Genomic DNA, 22,124 nt, shown 5'->3' with positions numbered 1-22,124 from the left:
CAATACCTGTAAGTAATTTCCATCTCAAAAAGCAACGGAACATATTTAATGATAAAGACGGCTGGTCTACCTGATCTGCTCAAGGCCTACCAACCGATTGCACAATTAAAAACCAAAACAAAAGAAAAAAAAGATTTCCGCTGGAGTCACGCTAGTGTCCGAATATCCTCAGCCATGTATATTTTGTAAAAATTAAGTGGGCGAAATAATATAAAACTTTGAAGGAGATTATATTTAACTATCAAATATATTATGAGATAAATTTGCTAAAGCTATCTGATGGATGACAAAATCCAACTGTAAAAGTTTTAATATTTTCCTTGTATATTAAATATTTCTGATCACAACTGTGTAAAAAGGTACACCTTGTGGTTTATTAAATGAGTGACACGGCCCTAATGACCTATTTTATCCTGTAGCAAAGTCTATCAGTAACTTATGTGCAAGATAAACTTAAATATCACAAGTAAAAAGGCCCTTAGATATATAAAAGAATATAAAAGTCAACTCACTTTGCTTTCCTCTCTTCAGCTTTGTCAGGTTTAGTCCTCTGTGCTCTGTCACCCATACGAGTACCAGTCAGTTTACCCGAGAGAGACAAAACCTCGCCTGTGGCCTCATCGCGACCACGACGCTCTATGAGCCTTACATCAGCTTGTAATACGAGATTTGAGTTCTGTAAATATTTAATAACGAAAATCATTAATGCTTCGTGAATTCAGCTAGATTGCATTAATTATTTGCAACTAATGGTTCGTTCGTAATATTTTAAGTGGCAAATTAAGTGAAGAATGTGGTGAATTTTGAGTAGTTTTGAAGGTTATAATATTATAATAACTTCAAAGTTACTGATTTAGGTACCGATATATTGTTTGATATAAAATAAACATTGAAAAATCCCAAATAATTTCTGATATATGTTCAGAAATTTAAATAAATTTAATATTAAATTAAATTATCTTACTTAACACTTATTTTAATTGGAAATTGAACAATAACAAGAAAAACAAAATCAAACAACTTACAGCCTTGTACTCGTATTGCAGCTGTCTGGCAGCCGCGTCCGCCATGTCAACAACTTATTGAATATTTAAATATCACAATTAAACAAATATTATTGAGTTTTATCGAAATGAAATGATTTAATACGTTTTTTTCGCAAACACAACAATTAGTAAGTGAGGTTATGCCGCTTACGCCATCTTAAATTGAACTGTCAAATTCTTTAACGTAAATATGTGTGCTACACTAGGTGCTACAAGTATAAAATATTAAAAAAAACTATTAAATATTTTTTTTACATTGATTATACATTATTAATATAACTTAATTTAAAATATAATTTATTTTTTGTATGTAATAATTGTTGGTTATGGTAGCATAGCCTAAAAATCAAAATGTAAAAATGTTATTTTTTTATATTGCATGCCTTGGTAATTGATATAGCGCTAGTACCGGTTGTAAACATTTGGTAAACATTGGATGATTGGACACTGGACAGAGTGGTTGCCGGTAGGCAAGGCAAAGAGTAAAATTATAAAATAACTTGCCTATACAGGAATCTTGGCTAGCTCGTTGGGTCAAAGAATGAAGAGTTCATTGTTTAATGTTTATAACTTTATAAATTATTCGTGGATCGTCTCTAGGTGAATGATATCAAAAATAAATAATTAATATTGTTATTTAAATTGAATACTAAATTTAAACATATTATGGAATTATAAGATCTTGTTAATAATTTAAAACGATCATACTAATTTTGTAAACACTATTGATAATGCGCAGCAAATTCTCCTTGGAAAGGAATTCTTTTGATTTATAATAAATATATATTGTATATATTAGGGTTTCGTCAATAAGGCCAAGTTGGTCAGAATACGTTGACCAACATGATGGTCTAATACATGTGGCTTTACAAAGTAGTACGTATAAGTTGAAGTATGATTAATTTATCTAAATAAAACGAATTATTACACGTAATTTGACTTTAAATTTGTAACATTTAAACAACACCTATTATAAAATATGAACAAAATAAAAAAAAAACCTAAAAAATTTAATATTTAAATAATTTTTCTTATGAAACAACAAAAAGGTTAATAATATAACAAATTAATTAATTAATTTCGGAAATGGTATAAATTAAGTATATAATTCGTATTAAACTATTCTTAAGTAAACTATTTTTGCTACTATTTTGAATCTTAATGTATTTTCACTACGGTAATATTTTGGGTAAAAGATATATGATAATGAAATACCAAATCATATTCTAATTAAATAATTTAATAAACTATAGAAGTGGAAACAATTATTTTTTAAATTTTTATGTCTGTCTGTGTTTCTTACATCAAGCAAAATCTGCCCAAAATAGATTATGATCCTAGAAGTCTAACTTAAAATTCGGTGAAGATTTTACCTAGACATAGTATAGAAATTCATTTATTACTCTAAAAACAGTTCCAATGAAATCAGATCATTTTCGTTTTATACACACAAATACTACAATAAAGATGAAACCGTAATACACAGCTAGTCACCAAGAAATAGCAAATTCGCTAAGAATAAAATAAAATAAAATAAAAAATAATAATATCACATCTTGTTTGTAAATAAACGTAACCTTTATCAATGCGTCAAGAGTTCATTCACCCTTAAACAGCTGACATTGACAGATTACGATATCCAGAAAAAAAACTTGCGAGTTGAATGCCACAGTACAATTCCTTCAATTTTATAATACTTATAATATAACAATTTGAAATTAATTAGTTATATAAGTGTTACGATTATAATTCAGACTGTAATAATCAGAGTTTAATCCATTATCTATAACTATATGCTCCGTATATGTAGGTATATACATATCTTGTTTTATCATATATAATAATAGAATATTTAAAAAGCAATATCTAGCTCTTAAATTAAAAAAATATGTGCTAATTACATTAGATTGCATATTTTTCACGCCATCTTGATGCTGTATTATAAAAAAAGTTGTAATTCGCACATTTGCGTTTTGCATGAAACATAATGCAGACACGTGGTGTACTGAGTCACGCTCGAGTCAGGGCTGTGATAAACATGTAAACAAACTTGGACGAAATAGGAATTGTGAGGAATTCACTTTTATAAGTCATTGATTAGCGTATTTTTTGCTTATAAAAGAAAAAGAAATGAAAAAGTATCTCACAGCTGGAATATATATGGAGACTTTCTGTATATATATATGGATCCTTCAGTGAGAGCGAATATTAGTAGTGTATGCATTTTACCACAAATTAGAACGAATCCGCATTAGTAAGCAGTTTTAATATTAAAATAGACTTAATAAAATACGTCAATTTTCATTCTAAATAATCTAAAATGAAAATAATAATATAAATATACAGAGTAAAACTGAAAATGCTTTAATATAAACGATAAACTTTTAAATTGTATCCTTTAAATGCAACATTGTAAAATTGAAAACATCAAAATACAAATTGAAACTTATATACTTATCAAATTACGGAATTTACTTTTGTTATTTTAATAACAACACAATAAGTAAATAATAATACATTTTAGAACGACGACGAACTACGATTTTGCTATTAACAACAAATTTTTGAGAGTTTTAGTTATCAAAAAATACAAATATGCATTTATAATTATTCGATAAACAAACTTTTTATTGATTAAATCACAAATCACAATAGAAGTAGAAGCATTACAAGATTTACAAGCCACTATTTTTAGATTTTGGCATCCCTGAATTATTATCGATTTCACAATGTTTATGTGTGGAATTTTAAAGTGTGAGTTATATAAATGTTAAATCTAAGTGTGAGTGCACGTAACACTTCTACGTCAAGAGAGCAACACAACAATTCATTTTCATTTGATAGTGTCATAAGAAAGAAACGCTTCTGTGATCGATAAATAAACCGTTCAAAATGGCGACCCCGACTAATGGAAGCGGCAATTTGGTAGAAGAATTCGAGGAATCGTTTCAGGTATGTTAAAAAATATTAAATATTATTGAGTATGTAACGAGAAAATGCTAATATAATTATTGTATTTGTACCCTCTATGTTTGTATGTGTGCTATCTGTCAAAATAGGATAACAATACCAACATTACAAAACTAACTATCAATAGTGTTGCCGTGTAGAGAAGTCGAAGCTTCATAAGCTAAATCTAGCCATTAACGTTGAAATGTTAAGAACGTTTGTGAGTACGTGACCCGATTTCGTTTATGCGGCTTCGATCGCAGCTAGAGATTTTTGTTGCAAACGCATCTCATTCATGTCGGCCATTTTACTGATAATGTTTTCACATAATTAACAAAATTTAAACGTTTAGATCGGAATTAGTTGTTTATATACGTCGTGCAAGTGTAATAAATACCACAAGGAATGATTTTATAAATATGTTGGTGTGGACGGTCGTGTGATCTCGTGGTATTTAATGATGAAACATTGTTGATTTCGGACTTGTGATTGTAAAATATTACGATAATGTCGGTGTCTGGAGACGATGTTACTACATCGAACGGCGGAGTGTCCATCCAGGTTTTCCGTCCCACGTGGGAGGAATTCAAAGATTTCAATAAATACATTCAGTATATGGAATCCAAGGGAGCGCACAAGGCTGGTCTCGCTAAAGTGATTCCTCCACCCGAGTGGGTTCCTCGGAAGAAGGGCTACGATCTGGACGAGCTAAACGTCACCATACCTTCGCCGATATGTCAGGTGGTCACAGGAAAGCAAGGTTTGTTTCAACAAATCAATATACAAAAGAAATCCATGACTGTGAAAGAGTTCGCCGTAATGGCGAACTCTGCAAAGTATTGTACCCCACGACACACCAACTACGATGATTTAGAGCGAAAATACTGGAAAAATGTTACTTACGTAGCACCTATTTACGGCGCTGATGTTAATGGCAGCATTACAGACCCTGATGTTAAAGAGTGGAATATCAATCATCTCGGTACCATATTAGACTTTGTGAACTCAGACTACGGCATAGAAATAGATGGAGTTAATACCGCTTACCTCTACTTCGGTATGTGGAAAACAACATTTGCTTGGCATACCGAGGATATGGACCTATATTCAATAAATTATCTTCACTTTGGTGAGCCGAAGACCTGGTACGCTATCCCACCCGAACATGGGAAGAGATTTGAGAGAACTGCATCTGGTTTTTTCCCCACGTCTGCTAAAACATGCCAAGCATTCTTAAGACATAAAATGACACTGATATCTCCACAAATCTTGAAACAATATGCCATACCAATCAATAAAATCACTCAGGAAGCTGGAGAAATCATGATAACATTTCCCTATGGATATCACGCAGGCTTTAATCATGGTTTTAATTGTGCCGAGTCCACAAACTTCGCAGCACCACGCTGGGTTGAATACGGAAAGCGAGCAATGCAATGTACTTGCAGCAATGATATGGTCAAAATATCAATGGACACATTTGTTAAACGATTTCAACCTGACCGTTATGAACTTTGGCTAAAGGGTCAAGATATTGGTTGTCATCCCGAGCAGCCTGAGAAAATGGTACCAGCACCCCATCCCTCTGGTCAAGACATATTATGCAACAAAAATAACACAGAGCTCCCTGAATCATTTATCGAAGCAGAAGTGGAAGGTCTGAAGAAGAAGAAAAGGCATCCCTTACATTTAAAAAGAGCGATGGCCAGTAAAAGTATATCGGAAGGGGCTATCGCTGTGTCTATTCTTGGACACGACATAATGGATGACGACGAAATGACAATGGCTGAAGGGGATTTGGACATGATGACGTCAATGAAAGGTCCAATAATGCCATTGGAACCTAACGACACACAGCTAGATGTTCTCGAAGATATTTGGCTGAAAGGTGATGAAATGGATCCCTCTGAAGCTCAACTTCCAGATATTGGCTATATCGATTCTGACAGAGATTCCGATTACGTCGCACCATATGCAAAGAAGACAACTAAAATTCGGAAAAAGAGAAAAGATACCATTAAAAAGGAACTGTTACGAAAGGAGAATATTAAAAAGGAAGCTTTAAATGAGGCAGATGATGATACTAGTCAAGAGAAGGTGACGTCACAACCCAAAAAGCAACGTGGAAAAATGAAATCTAAGAAATTGTCTGAAGAGCAATTGGAAGACATGGCAGCAGTACTTTCCAATTGGGAATCACCACCACATGACGCAGAAGTCAGTGTGAAGGTTGGAACAGAACTCCCTCCCCCTCAACCATCGCCTAAGACTGATCCTCTCAATGAAACATCAGCATCACAATCCTCCATTTTAGATAATTCCCTAGAAATAAAGAAAGAACCAAAAAAACGTAAGTCAAACTCAAAAACTGATGAAGAGAAAAAGGTTAAACCGAAAAAGGAAAGAGTCAAGAAAGAGTCTGTTAAACGTGAACCTAAAGTCAAGAAAGAGAAGGTTAAAGGAGAAGAGAAGGTTAAGAAGCCAAGGAAACCAAGAATGCCAAAGAAAACACCTAACTTTGCATATCATTCACCCCTCGCACCGGTTATGGATAACCACTCAAAAATGTATACACAATTAAACCCACCAAAACCTGCCATACCTACTTCAACCTCCACATTGCCACCTTCTCAAAAAACAACTGAGTCTCTTTTGAAGCCTCAAATAAATGAATATTCCAGTTACCATCTTGACACTAAGCCTCGTGTACCAGTTGTACAGCCAATAAATAAAAACCCAAGCGCCTTCCAAGGGGAGTTTCATAAGTTTATGAAAAAAAAACAGAGTATACTTGAACCTACAGAGACATATGCTCGGAGGAAGACTTCTAACAAGAAGGTTGTAGTAGAAAGTGTCGACCCACAACCTTACACACTCGAAAGAACACAAGATATACCTCTGCCTGTCGGACAGTATAATGACAGCATATTCTTAGATACGCCAATAGATTACAGAACGTACCCACAAAACGGAACTGAAAGGTTACACGAACCTGTACACCACCCTAGCTATAATCAAGAACGAAATCAATGGCGACCAGAGTATTACTCTAACCCTCAAATACAAATGATGCAACCAATGTACGGCCAGATGAACTCTAATCAATATTTCAGAAGTCCGTACCAGTCGCCGTGGTACAGCTATCAAAAATGAAGGCAGTATTTGTTAACTAGTATTACTTAAAGCACTTGCTTAGTTGGTGATATGTAAAAATGATTTTTCAAATGCTAAATTTTATTAAGAGACAATTGTATTATTTAAATGATAATATTAAGGTATCCGTTTTATTTGTGTGCGAGTATGTGAGGTAGATTTCTTTTATGTACAGTATAATAAATAAATATAATTGAAATTTTGTGTGAAGTTTTGTATTAAGAAAATACCTGATATTTTTTTTTTTTTTGTAAAAAAAACTATCTTGAATTAGTAAATAGTAGTACGAATTAAATGATTGTTTATTTAATATTTCTTTTTATCAAAGTTAACATTGATTTTATGTTATAACATTTTTATTTTTAATGAATACATTGGTTTTGCTGTCCTTTACATGCCAACGAAGGAAATTACTAATGTAGACTGAATATGCTATTTTTTGTGAGATTAGGTATGATTAAAGTTAAGGAAGCATTTATTAAAACAAGCTAAAAATTACACTTGAGTAAAAAAGGTTAGAAAAACTGTTACTGTTTAAAAAATCACCCATACGAAATACTGATAGGTCAGCACGAACTAAAAAGGAAATTAGTGCCTCCTTAAACTAGACTAAAACTTAATAGAAATATTAATAACTAAAGTGGAATTTAAATGATGAAATGATGGTGAGAAAAAAATATTACCATCAAATTTTATCTGAGTCAGTATAGCTTAATTGTTTAACAGTAAATAGTAAAAAAAAAAATTAAATAGGAATGATTTAATTCTCAGCTGTCAGCAATGAGCTAGGACTTAGGAAATATATGACAAAGTAAATAATCATTGTTAAAAAAATATATATTCGACTAATTGGAGAAATACAACTATTCTCATTTTTTTTAGTTCATTAAGTATAAAAATTAGTTACATAAGTACCTATACGAAAATTGTGTTTTATGTACATATTAGAATTTTAATTCTTAATTGACCGAAATACTAATTGGCCTGAAACTTAGCCTGATCTATTTAGTTATTGTATATTTTTTGTTAGTACTAATACAGTTATGATATATTTTTTTTTGTTTAATAAGACTGAATATTTGATTACGACTCTGCAAATGACATAAGCTTACACCATTATTACCTGTGATTGTAAAATATATTTTTTTTAGCCAGGTTAATTTTACTTTCATTTTATGCTTTAGATTGAGAGAATGATGTGAGATATTGTAAATCAAAAATTGTCTGTTGATTAAATTAGTTTATAATTTTATTTCTCGTTTTCTTTTTCTTCCCATATATCCTATTTTTATTATTTTGTACTTTAATTTGCGGTATTTCAGTCATTTTTTATGTTTACTGTCTATACCTTGTGTCGTAATATCTACTAATAACCTAAGATATTGTCATAGCCTAACTCTATGGAAAAAATCTCATAAAACATGCACAAATGCAGACCAAATTCTCATACCGAGTTATGAGAGTCTATGAGATCTTATAGATAGGATTCGAATTTAAAGTCAGTGGCTCTTCACTCATCTGTTTAATTGATAAAAATATTTTATACCTATTTTGGTAAATAAAAAATTAAATCGCAAACGGGTTGGCTCAAAAATTCCAGGCCAGGCAATAATTAATTAAAAATTTAAAAATTATATTACTTTTTATTTAACATTGATGAGTTTAAAGAGTTCATTTAATACTAAATAAATTAAAAATAGTAAATTTAATACTGTAAATAATTTGAATCCTGTAGAAAATTCTAACGTTTGGGTTCGGGGACTTATAACCAAATAGGAAATGAATTTTAGCTACTGTGTGTGTGAACTAGTTGTGTGATTACGACAGTAAAGATCAGATGAAGATATGGCCACCCCCTTTTTCCGCGGGTGTCGTAAGAGGCGATTATGGGATAACACAGTTCCACTACCACCTTGGAACTAAAAAGCCGACCGATGGTGGGATAACCATCCAACTGCTGGCTTTGTAATACACTAGCTGAAGACGGGCAGCAGCGTCTTCGGTGCGACAAAGCCAGCCCTACGGTCGCCAACCCGCCTGCCCAGCGTGGTGACTATGGGCAACACATATGAGTTCACGCCATTTTTGGCGCGAACTTGTGGAGGCCTATGTCCAGCTTCGCATGTTCGCTGTTCTCCATGTCCATAAATGCAACGAAGACCGTAATTCTAGCGCAGGGCTACACCTACCAGCCTTCTATTTTGCTGGAAGGCGAACCCTTGAAAGTAGTCGACAAGTTCTGTTACTTCGGGTCAACTGTGTCGAACAATCTTTCCGTTGACGGAGAGATTGATATCCGCATCGGCAAAGCGGCTACGACGTTCGGCAGGCTGCGTACAAGAGTATGGAATAACAAACACCTTACCACAAAGACTAAGATGTGATGTGATACTCTTGTACGGAGCCGAAACCTGGACGTCGTACGCTAAACAAAAGTGAAGACTTAACACTTTTCACATGCGCTGTCTCCGTAGCATACTTAACATCACGTGGAAGGAAAGAGTAACAAATGAGAGAGTTTTGGGGATTGCACAGCTTCCTAGCGTTGTCGCTCTCCTCAAACAGAGACGCCTGAGATGGCTGGGGCATGTGCACCGAATGAACAGTGCGCGTTTGCCCAGACAAACCTTATTGGGCCAAATTGCGTTTGCAAACCGTAACGTGGGGCGACCTGTGCTGCGTTTCAAAGATTGCGCTAAACGAGGACATGGTTGCATTTAGCATTGATCGCAACTCTTGGGAAGACCTAGCATCGAACCGCAATGAGTGGCGGAAGACCGTCTTCACGGGTTGCAAAACCCACGATAGCACCTGGTTCGAAGACCTGGCTCAAAAGCGTGCCAAGAGACACAATCGCGAGGGGGCTCCTCCACCGATGAATCCCCAATACGCGTGTCCAAAGTGTGGACGAATGTGTCGTTCACGGATTGGTTTATTCAGCCACGAACGGCGTTGTCGCATATTTATGCGACGAACACAGACACTGTTTAAATCATCTGTCAAGATGTTACAGGCCTTATGATGATGGACTGTGATAGGCTGAAGTGATTAAACGAATTTTAATTTTTTTTTTTTTTTTGATAGTACACAATAGGCTTAAGTAATATGTATGTCGCAATTAACTGATATCATATCAGATAAATATTTACCGGATTTTTTAATTTGCTTAAGCTCAAATGAATTAAAATTGCGTCATCTAGATGTATTGTTTGGTACTTTATTCAACCAGTCCGCTTAAAAATATTATTCATTTGGTTGGCTAGTAGATGAGCCTGTTTCATCAGTAGTGGATAACGCTATTTGACGTTGACAGTATCCGAATTTTTTTTTTGATAAATTATTCTTTTCTACCATCCAATTCCACTACATTTATGAGATATTTCTATTCGTGAATCATCATTCCAGCCTATTGCAGTCCACTGCTGGACATAGGCCTCCACAAGTTCGCGCCAAAAATGCGTGAACTCATGTGTGTTGCCTATAGTCACCACGCTGGGCAGGCGGGTTGGTGACCGCAGGCTGGCTTTGTCGCACCTAAGATGCTGCTGCCCGTCTTCGGCCTGTGTGTTTCAAAGCCAGCGGTTAGATGGTTATCCCGCCATCGGTCGGCTTCTTAAGTTCCAAGGTGGTAGTGGAGCCTTGTTATCCCTTAGTCGCCTCTTACGACACCCACGGGAAGGGAGGGGGTGGCTATATTCTTTAGTAAATTTAAAACTTGTAGTTTATCAATCGAGGCGAAACAGGTCGAAATGGTCAATGGCCTATTTTGAGGTAGAATAGGCCAGACTGTTTACCTGTAGTGTGCAACAACAACAACAAGCCGACTGCTCTGATGTAATGGTGCATGTGCCGTGTCGGCGGCGCCTAAAACACCGTCGGTCGCGGGTTCGATTCCCGTTCGGAGTGGACATTTTTGTTTATACCAATATTAATTTCCGGTCTGGTTGTTAGTCCATGTGGGTCTCCCCACCGTGCCACCTTGCATTATTATAATGTACATCTCATAGAGATCGTTACTCATAGTAGGGAATATATCCGACACCCGCATTGGAACAGCGTGGTGGATTAAACTCTGATTCTTCTCCTACATGGGGAAAGAGACCTATGCCCAAAATATCCCATATATTACAGGCTGAAACGAGCGATCTACAACAAGCATTTACTATTATTTTTTATAGTTTTCAAGATTGGATGGCTTAGATAAATCCGTTTAAACAAATGTAAAATTTTATCTTTTTATCTAAATATTGTTTAATGTGAATATAAATGAAATTCACTCATGAATTGTGTTCGCGTTGCTAAGGAGAATTTCAGGGTATTAACTATAAGTACCTCCTATAAGTATACGGGTAAAAACTTAAAAAGTTGCTCACAAGTAATTTTAGTTTTAAATTAACACTATTTCTATAAATATCATTAAAGTTTTTGATATATTTTGAAAAAATGAATTGGTTCTTAATTCTATTGTATTTTTTATGTGTGTTTACCTCTTAACTTTTTACTGAATACCGATTTTGATTTGATGTAATTAGACGAAAGATAGTCAAGTAAATAAATACGCGTTATTAGAGATAACCCAGTAAGTACTCGTCAGATCTCGATAAAATTTAAATAGGACCACAATGCAAGCACTAGCTTTCGATTAAGATTCGAAAAAAGAAACATCAAAATCGGTACACCCAGTAAAAAGTTATAATGTAACAAAAAAAATTACATCGCCAAGTTAGCAAAAATGCCCATAATTGTGTTTGCTCGCAAACGAAAAAAAACCGACTTCAATTACATCGACGAGTAATACAACGTAGATCGACGAAAAAATAGTCAAGTAACAACGCGTTATCAAAGATTATTCAAAAAGTAGTTATCAGATCTCAATAAAATTTATGTGACCACATGACAAACATCAGCTTTCGATTAAATTAAAAATTATTAAAATCGGTACATCCAGTAAAAAGTTATTGCGGATTTTCAAGAGTTTCCCTCGATTTCTCTAGGATACCATCATCAGATCTTGGTTTCCTTATCATGGTACTAAACTAGGAATATCTATCCCCTTTCCAACAAAAAAATTATCAAAATCGGTACATCCAGTAGAAAGTTATGCGGTATAATACAACGTAGGTCGACGAAAAAAGCGTCAAGTAAAAACGCATTATTAGATATAACTCGAAAAGTAGTTGTTAGATCTCAAATAAATTTAAATGGGACCAATTGACACACACCACCTTTCGATTAAAACAAAATTTGTCGAAATCGGTCTAAGCGGTCAAAAGTTCTGATGTAACATACATAAAAAAAATACAGTCGAATTGAGAACCTCCTCCTTTTTTGGAAGTCGGTTAAAAAGTATATCTCGATCAAATTTATATGGGACTACAAGACAAGCACCAGCTTTCGATTAACAATAAAAAATAAAATAAATTTTATTCGTAAAAACACTGCTTACATAACATAAAATTCAACAATATTCGATCCTAATACTAAATTACAAAGCTATATACAAAAATATTAATACAAGAATCATCAAAATTATTTATAAACATTAAACTGCTACTGCCCTCTAGTGGATAATATACCTCACTGCGTTACACTAGATCTGGCCGTGTAATATCATTTCATTGATAGACCGAACCGAAGTAGTTTTATTCGGTTCCGATAGATGGCGTCACGACATCGACGCGTAGGTACGCACCGTCACAAATACGCGTCATCAAAGATTACTCGAAACGTACAATCAAAGTTATATACAATGGTACATCAAATTTAAATGCAACTACATGACAAACATCAGCTTTCGATTAAAACAAGAATCATCGAAATCGGTATACCTACCCAGTAAAAAGTTCCTTAGGTAACATACATAAAAAGTACAGTCAAATTGAGAAGCTCCTTTGTCGGAAGTCGGTTAAAAAATAAAAACTACAGAGCCGAACTAAATCAAATTTTTATGTGACCAAATATCAGCTAATTTACATTAATCGAAAAAGAATTACGTAAATCGGATCAAAAATCTTGGCATATATAAAAAAATAAAATGCCAACTGAATTGAAAACCTCCTCCTTATTGAAGTCGAAAATAATTGTTGTTGAAGTTGAAAATAATTTTGACTGGTAAAAAAAATGTAAGGTAACATAACAATTTTTCGATTGTATTTTTGCGAGTCTTACCTTATAACGTTTTACTAAGTTTACCGATTTTGATAATTCTTTCTTTAATCGAAACCGAGGTAAGTATATTGGGGATTAAAAAAAAGAATTATCAAAATCGGTACACTATATTAGTAACAAGACTGCTTTTGCACTTTTTAGATTACAATATTGTTATTTTACTTATGGCCAGTTTCAATACTCTATCTATCTCTAAATTTGCTTACTAGAGATAGAATTTTGACGTTAACTCCATATAAATTGTGTCAAAAATCTATCGCTAGTAAGCAAATTTAGAGATAGATAGAGTATTGAAACTGGCCATTAATGTATTGAACTTAAACTTCAATATTTATACATAGGTAATTGATACTGTTAAAAATTTACTATTTATATATTTTTTTTGTCTGACTAGGCATGTCTAAACGTGCTGACGAAGCAAGAGGCGTCCCCGTGCGTCGAGAAGGAGGAGGTCAAGGTCGAAGTCGAGAGGTTCATCGACCTCGCGAGGCAGATGGAGGCGTTCTTCTTGCAAAAGAGGTGGGTTCTTTTGTACACTACGAAGTTTGTTTTTTTTGGTACGTAAATTTAGAATTAATTGTTATCTTTTCTATTCTTGTTCTCTCCTAGTAGTTTTGGCTAAAAAATTGAAGAATCTGTTTGTTAATTTTTAATTCTAATTTATAATCTAATTAAAATTAAAATTTAACTTTATTCCTAAATGAAATAATTGTCAAAAACAATACACAGTCTTCTTTGAGATTTTTAATTTTGTTTAGAAAATTAAATAATAATAATAATAGTGTGTGTCATCTCCTACGCGCGACTGGAAACCTCCACTAGTCGTGGATAGCGCTATTTGACGGCAGCTATATGACACCTAGACAGTACGCTTGTTTATAACCTAGTCGTATAAATCCTAGTATCGATTGCTTTAGGTTTCTGCTGTCAGCGATGAAGCCAGAACTGCTCGTGAAGGAGGACAACAACGAGCTCAAGTGTGAGCTTCAGCGCAAGGAGGAATTGCTCCGAAGACACTACGACAAGATCAGCCAGTGGCAGAACCTGCTTGCTGATTTGCAGGTAAGATACACACATACATACACATTGTCTGTATTATTGGTCTATTATGTTGTTTATCTGTGTCGTAATGTGAGATTTGACGCCAAAAGAAGAAAAAGTTGAATGGAGTTATAACCCCGCTAGTTAATTGTTCTTGGTTTTCCCGGAAAAGTATGACAAATTTGACAATATCAAAATGAAAAATAGTCAAAATTTCAACAAATTAAAATTTCTGTTAGTTAGTTTCTGTTAGTTTCTGTTAGACTCCTTTGATTTCTGATCTACATTTTAATCTATAGCTATTAAGATTCAAGAAAGATTAATATTTTTGTGTTTTTGACTGTTTGTTAACTGTTGATAAACTGAAAAACTATCCTCACTGAGTGGCATAAGCTGTTTTAAAGTGATAAAATGGACCAGCCGAAATTGTGTAATCCACATGGGTAAATATTCGAGGGGAAAACTAGTTGCTTGAAAAAAAAAAAAAAAACTGTACTTACCTTAAATATGAATGATTGCTTCTTTCGCGTCTTAATAAGAAGGTTTGGAGCCTTAATCCACCACACTGCCCCACTGCGGTTTGGTAGATAACTTCCCTCCAACGTAACGATTTCTATCAGGTGTGAAGTGTGATGACAACCGGAACCGATAGCTTTACGTGCTTTCCTAGGCCCATTGGGAACACACATATACCGTAAACAACAACACCTAATATGTAACCAATAATCGAAATTAAGTTATCTGTCAAAGTTGATAAGTGACAAGTTCAGCGCAGTGTGACCCTGATTTTCGCTCAGGAGTTTGTGGCTGGGATTTCAACTTCGAGTTATGTATGTAATATTTATATGTTTACTCATTGAAAAGAAGAAGATCTATATATGAATATGCCTATGTCTGGCCAGGGCCACACCCAGTACAACAAGTGCCAGCAACAAACCCCTCAACCGGCCCTACAGCAAGCCGCGTCCCCCATGCAGCAACCCTGCAGCGTCCAGCAGAGCGTACAGGTAACGTAGACGAAACTTATTGACAGAATTTAACATATACGTGAAAAAAAAAATACGATTCAGCCCGTAACATTTTTTTTGAGAGATAAGAATCTAGGAGAAGGGTCTGAGCTTGATTCACCACGCTGCTCAGCTGCGGGTTGACGGATACATTCCTTACAATGAGTAACGATCGCTATTAGGTATCTATGATAACAACCGAGTCTGACCGCTTACCGTTCTCTCGAAAACACGGCAGGGAGACCCACAAAGCCAGACATCCAAACCGGAAAGAAATATGTATAAATATCTATCCCGAGTGGGAATCGAACCTGCAAAGCGCCACTACAAACATCTATATGGTCAATACAAATGTCTGCCGTGACCGGGAATCGAATCCACCACAGCCAGCGCAACAGCCAGTGCTGTAAAAAAGTCAAGTAAAAGTCGTTGGCAATATACCAAGATAAAAACTTGAAACCACTGGAAACCTCCAGGCGCAGCAAATGGCCGCCGCTGCAGCACAGCAGGCGCTGCAGCAACAAGCGCTGCAGCAACAGCAGGTAGCGACCCCGCGCCCGCCGCCTCCGCCCGCCTACCCTGCCTCCGTGCAGCGGCGGTAGGCGGGGGAGTGGGGGCACGTCATTAGCATTAGATGATGTTGATAGTAGTTCTTGTTATGGGGGGGGGGGTGGAATTGAAGGCACGTTGTTAAGAGTAGTATGAGCTCGTTCCAATATTTTTAATAATAGTTTTATATCGATAATGTCACTAAATACTTGAATGGGTTGTGAAGCAGGAGAGTAGTAACATGGGTGGGTTGCGAAGTAGGGGGGGAGTAGCACGTCGTAGACCGAAGCCTCGCCTCGGAGTCTTAGTAATGTGCATATTAGCTTTGTATTGACACTAAATACTTGGATGGGTTATGAAATAGGGGAGGTGAGTGTGTATGGAGGGGAGGACACATCGTTGACGCTAATTTCACCTCGTTATGATATTGTTGATAATACTTCTATATTGTTTGTAAATACATAGGGAAGTAGGGGAGGGGGATTAGAGGTAGCCAGTACTGTGTCAAAAGTTATATGTTATAGAATAGTATAAATAGTGACATGAGCAGATATCATTATAACTTGGAGTATTTTTATATAATGACTTTTAGGAAATCATCTCAATGAAAAGAAAAAATGTTTGGTTTTGCAGTTCTTTTTTTAAGAATTAAGTGAAATAAACGATAATTGATTTTATTTAATCATATTGTTGTGCCAAATGTTATATGACATAGAGTGGGGAGGCTTTATATTATTTACTCATTAACTTGTATTAATACTTCATATGGCGTGTTTTACAGGTTACTCTGGATACAATCATATGTCGGATAATGCTATACGACATATCGCTGTCCCCGGGCAATAAAGCGGTAATATCAAAAATAAAATTTTACAGGAGAAATAAAAGAAGCTAATTTGTTTATAGTGCAGTGTACAGTGATCCAAAACAGACGTTCAATATGTCAAATGAAAGCTATTTTTTTTACCAATTTAAGCTTTTAAAAATAATTTTTTAAAAACAAATCGTATAATTTTTTAATGAAATAATTAAAAAAATGTATAATACAATTCATAGATGATACTATTTTTAATTGCAAGATCATTAACAATTACTGTAAAGATGTTCACCGGTTGTTTGTGTTATTTTTCTTAGAGTAATGCAAATAATACATAGCTTAGTCGTAAGAGAATTATCCATGCAATAAAACGGTTATTGTCATTTATTCTAACGAAATATTAATAAAAAAAAACTGAAAAAAATAAGAGTGATAGATTGATACTCAGAGAAGCCAAAAATTAAATAACATTAAAAAGGGTGTAACCGGCGTATACCGCTTTATTGCCCGGGGCCAGCGATATGATTGTATCCAACAGATAAAAAATTATAATACATGCATTCGACTTGACTATCTCAATAAAATATTTCTCTATTTAAAACCTGTGATATCCATAAAGATATGTTTTATCTCCTGATAAATCCTATCAGTTACTTGAGTGGGAGATTAAATTTATCAGTAATCGGTGAACAAGCCCTATGCAAGTGACGTAAAATATTTCAAACAAAATGAATCTTTATTAATTATTAGTATTTTAATTTTATTATATTTTAGTTCTGCGTAACTTAATTTTAGTTTTAAATTTAGTTATTGTTTAGGATTACAGGTTTTTTTTTTTTGATATAGAGCTTAGTTTGTATGCTGTAAAATTTTGAAAAGCACATTTTCTTAATATTTTCATTTCAAATACAATTTTTTTTTATGAGTGTGTTTTATTTGAATACCCCGCACTTTAATAGTATTAGAATGCTTTTGCACAATTTGAAAGTATTATAAATGGTAAGTTTGTTTTTTTTTTTGGTTATCTGTTACTTTATTTTGGAGTTACCGGCCATAGCTTGCTTCGTAAAGAATGATTTTAAATTGTTTTTAATTATATATGCTCGTTGATGATTTTTTTTAATTTTTTTTTTTTTTATTAGAAAAAAGTACTTTTTTATTTTTGATTTTTGTAGTTGCTACACTTTTTTATGTGTTTTAAAGAAAATAAGTTATTTTTCTTTCGAAAAGATGCAAAACATGTTTATGGCGGGCGGGAGAGGCAGCTACGCTGGCGCCACTCTGCAAGGGCCCCTGGCTTACTTGGAGAAGACGGCTACTAATATAGGTGATATTAGTTTAATTATTTGGTCGTAATATCCCACAGCTGGCTTTCCCCATATAGGAGAAGGATCAGAACTTAATCCACCACGCTGCTCCAATACGTGTTGGCGGATATATTCCCTACTATGAGTAACGATCGCTATCAGGTGTAGACGATAACAACCGGGACCGACAGCTTAACGTGCTCTCCGAGGCACGGTGGGGAGACCCACAAAGACAAACAATCAGACCGAAAACAAATATTTGTAGAAACACATATCACCTCCGAGCTGGAATCGAGCTTGCGATTGCGACCGTCGCGTCGGTGTTGAAGGTGCCGGTAACGCGGCATACATTTTATACATTGTAAATTGTATAAACGATAATAATAATATTTAAAAAAAAGAAAAAAAATGTGTGGCTTAATTTTAGTTGTTTGTCAAGTGTTTTATTTCCTGCAAGCGTAAAACTATGAAATATATGCTTTTGATATTCTGACAATGGTTGTATAATACTGCGGTCAGTGACCAGCTGAAAACGGTATTAAAATTCGGGCAGTTCTTTTGTTTGACGACGCGTTAGCGTAACAGTCACAACTCACAGCCCTGGCTCAGGGCCTTTAACTGAGGTAGGGCACAGCAGGAATTTCCTGCTCAAAATATGGAGCAGCCCGACTGGGGTAGTACCTCGACCTTACAGAAGATCACAGCAAAGTAATACTGTGTTCAAGCAGTATTGTGTTCCTGTTGGTGAGTAACGTGACCAGAGCTCCTCGGGGATTGGGGATTGGGTCTATACTTCTATAATAATAAACAAGAGTATATAATTATTGTGTGTCATATACGTGTTAGTGTGTGTAATGTTTTATTTATGCATAGGTACCTAAATAATTGTGTTTGCTCGCAAACGAAAAAAAAACCGACTTCAATTACATCGACAAGTAATACAACGTAGATCGACGAAAAAATAGTCAAGCAACTACGCGTTATCAAAGATTACTCAAAAAGTCGTTATCAGATCTCGATAAAATTTATATGTGACCACATGATAAACATCAGCTTTCGATTAAATTAAAAATTATCAAAATCGGTACACCCAGTAAAAAGTTATTGCGGATTTTCGAGAGTTTCCCTCGATTTCTCTGGGATCCCACCATCAGATACTGGTTTCCTTATCATGGTACCAAACTAAAGATATCCGCTTTCCAACAAAAAAAGAATTATCAAAATCGGTACATCCAGTAGAAAGTTATGCGGTATAATACAACGTAGGTCGACGAAAAAAGCGTCAAGTAAAAACGCATTATTAGATATAGCTCGAAAAGTAGTTGTTAGATCTCAAATAAATTTAAATGGGACCAATTGGCACACACCACCTTTCGATTAAAAGAAAATTTGTCGAAATCGCTCCACCCAGTCAAAAGTTCTGATGTAACATACATAAAAAAAAAATACAGTCGAATTGAGAACCTCCTCCTTTTTTGGAAGTCTCTTCTATATAAACTATAAGTGTATTAAGGAAAAAAAAGAAAAGTAAAGAAGGTCAACCTTTGATAAAACGGACATAGGAGACGAAATGTCATATCGGGGGGGGGGGGGTATGTGTTTTTTTTGTTAACGTGTTTGTGTGTGCGCAGACATGGTGGGTCTGGGTGACGGGCGCAGGTGACGCGGCCGCGGGAGGGGCAGGGGCCGGGGCCGCGGCAGAGGCCGAGGTGAGTGTGGCAGACATACATTTGGCAGAGAATTTGACTGACTTACTTCAAAAATGTATTTAATTTCCTCTAGTAAATAAATATTTCCTAAAAACATATGACATTACAATTGTTGAGGTCAAAACTGTCTTCTTCCTGGTATTTCTAAATAAACAATATTTTTGTTTATCGAAATCTATATATGATACACATGTTGAATGATTGAGTGATTCAGCCTCTAGCATCCCACTGCTGGGCATAGGCCTCTTTCTCCATGTAGGAAAGGGCTCGGAGCTTTATCCACCACCTGCTCCACTGGGGCCCGGATGATATATTTCCTAGTAGAGTAACGATCGCTATCAGGTGTGTATGATTACAACCGGAACCGACGGCTTTATGTGTTCAATATTTCGTTTTGATCTCAATAATGGTAATTTTACTCGCATGGTGTTTAATGTCTGATGGTGTCTTATGGTTTCTGATCGTGTCTCATGGTGTAGGTCGCGGTGCGTCCCCTGAGTATGGTGGCAGTATGACGCCGCCGTAGCGCCCCCTCCCGGCGCGATCCGCGCACACACTCACTGACCCCAGCACCAACACTTACCACCACAGCCATCTTTGTACATAACACGGTACAGTTATGAGCGCTCTAAAAATATATACAAACGATACGACGGTAAAGATTCAGGTATAACTCAGCTTACCTACTGATGATATTGTAATGACGTATAAAATGTACCAAATAACTTGGAAACTCGGCTAATGAAAATCTCTATTCTGATTCTATGTCTTCAAAATTCTTTTAAGGTTGTAACTTGTAATATATAAAGAGGACGGGTACAGAGAAAACGGATCGGTGTAGTCGACATTACAACCTTAATATTCAGTAATATTTTTTTTTTAATAAAATATCAAAACGACAAATGCAGTAAGTTAATAAAAAACCTAAATATACATTCAAAACTAACGATGTTTTAATTTTATTTCATTTGACTTAAAGATTAAGATAAAGTTTTTTCTGACAATCAAGAGTTAATACTAAATTTCATATATTTTATGAATTTACGAAGTAAAACTTCTTTACGCAAGCTTGACTTGGGGAGTAAGATGGTGAATGCGTGACGAAAGCGTTGCGAAAATTGTGATCGGTCAAGGCGAACGGAAGTTGAGATGGAGATATAAGTTAGATGGAGTTAAAGAAGTTTTATTTTAGTCGTGTGGTCTAAAGCACATTCGTTTTTTTTTTTAATATCTGTAAGCTGAGTTTTATTTGGTAACAAAATAATTTCTACACATTAGTTAGAGAATGATTCACCAATGTGACAAAAGAACTATCCAACAGTAATAATAATAGTGTTTATTAATACAACAATTATTGTTACAAATAAAGATGTACAAAGGAGGTTGTATTCCTAGAAAAGCGATTTCTTCCACACTATTCTGGGACAGATTACAGTACAGCAGATTGGGAGCAGAGTAAAGAAAAGGAGTTAATAGAAAAGATATTTTATAAAATTCCTCAATTATTGTTGAATTGTAACCATTACTGGCTAAAAATAATTTAAGTATTTAATGTATTTTCTGTTTTATGAAGAGGTTTCCATAGTCAATAAACAGTAAATTTGCTTAAAATTTATGTATAATAATAATAACACAGGGGGTCTTGGTTTTACTAAATGAGTAAACTGTAAATAAATATATGTTTTAATTTCTTTAAAGTGGGTTTTAATTATTGATTAAATACTTTTTTTTAGGTCGTTTAATAATTTATTTAAAAAAAAATATCCAGATCCAATTGACCTCATTCGGCAATAGTAAAATATTGCGCAACGAAATAACTAGGCATTTTAAGTAAAAAATAACCGAAATAAAAAAGCCGACATAAAAAATAACCGACATTGTTTTGAATTATACTTTTGAAATAATTAACAGTGACAGGATACCTTAGAGTATATTATTGTCCTAAGTCCCATTAATTTTTTTTCGTTAAAAAAATTCTGAAGCCATTCTTGAAATATTTAAAAAAAGATCAGTGAGTGTGAATATCCACTAGAATTCTATTCCAAAAATTAATAATTAAATATTAAAATAAATAAAATAAATATTAAAAATTAAAATACATGCGTAATAAAACTAATTTTATGAAAGTTTTATTTTGATAACATAGAAACGATGCGTAGTTCAAAATAAAATGTTAGTGTAGTTGATTTTATTTGATATATATATTATTAAATATTACTTTTTGACAAACATGTTTGCGGATGTACTTTATTTTTTTTATTCTGTCAAGACACGCAGAAAAGCGATAATTAATATGTGATCAACAGAAATTTGTTTTTAATCATACCGCCAAAATCGTGTTATAGCTACTTATGTCTGACTTTAAGAGCCTGTTTCAC

General features: G+C 34.5%; 3 protein-coding genes across 3 annotated transcripts in view; 2 read left to right on the top strand and 1 right to left on the bottom strand.

The window, feature by feature from the left end:
• LOC123667006 (putative U5 small nuclear ribonucleoprotein 200 kDa helicase) overlaps positions 1-1,210 on the bottom strand; it is a 51,665-nt gene extending 50,455 nt beyond the window's left edge. The window contains exons 1-2 of the mRNA XM_045601014.1: positions 1,026-1,210; positions 513-676 (exon numbers count right to left, since the gene is read on the bottom strand). Of these exons, the coding sequence (XP_045456970.1) occupies positions 513-676; positions 1,026-1,070 (209 nt within the window). The 5' untranslated portion in view covers positions 1,071-1,210. The remainder of the gene's footprint in view (positions 1-512; positions 677-1,025) is intronic.
• A 2,638-nt stretch (positions 1,211-3,848) lies between these two features.
• On the top strand, positions 3,849-15,966 carry LOC123667005 (mediator of RNA polymerase II transcription subunit 28). Its single transcript, XM_045601012.1, has 5 exons — positions 3,849-3,998; positions 13,711-13,835; positions 14,234-14,378; positions 15,260-15,364; positions 15,841-15,966. Exons 1-5 carry the CDS (start codon positions 3,939-3,941, stop codon positions 15,964-15,966), a joined length of 561 nt encoding a protein of 186 aa, XP_045456968.1. The 5' UTR covers positions 3,849-3,938.
• On the top strand, positions 4,241-8,400 carry LOC123666820 (probable lysine-specific demethylase 4B). The gene has a single exon (XM_045600845.1). The coding sequence runs from the start codon at positions 4,503-4,505 to the stop codon at positions 7,146-7,148; it is 2,646 nt and encodes an 881-aa protein (XP_045456801.1). The 5' UTR covers positions 4,241-4,502; the 3' UTR covers positions 7,149-8,400.
• Positions 15,967-22,124: the final 6,158 nt, after the last annotated feature.

The sequence above is a fragment of the Melitaea cinxia genome, chromosome 27 (assembly GCF_905220565.1).
Source record: "Melitaea cinxia chromosome 27, ilMelCinx1.1, whole genome shotgun sequence".
Classification (NCBI taxonomy): Eukaryota; Metazoa; Arthropoda; class Insecta; order Lepidoptera; family Nymphalidae; genus Melitaea; species Melitaea cinxia.
This window is presented reverse-complemented; position numbering and strand designations above follow the sequence as displayed.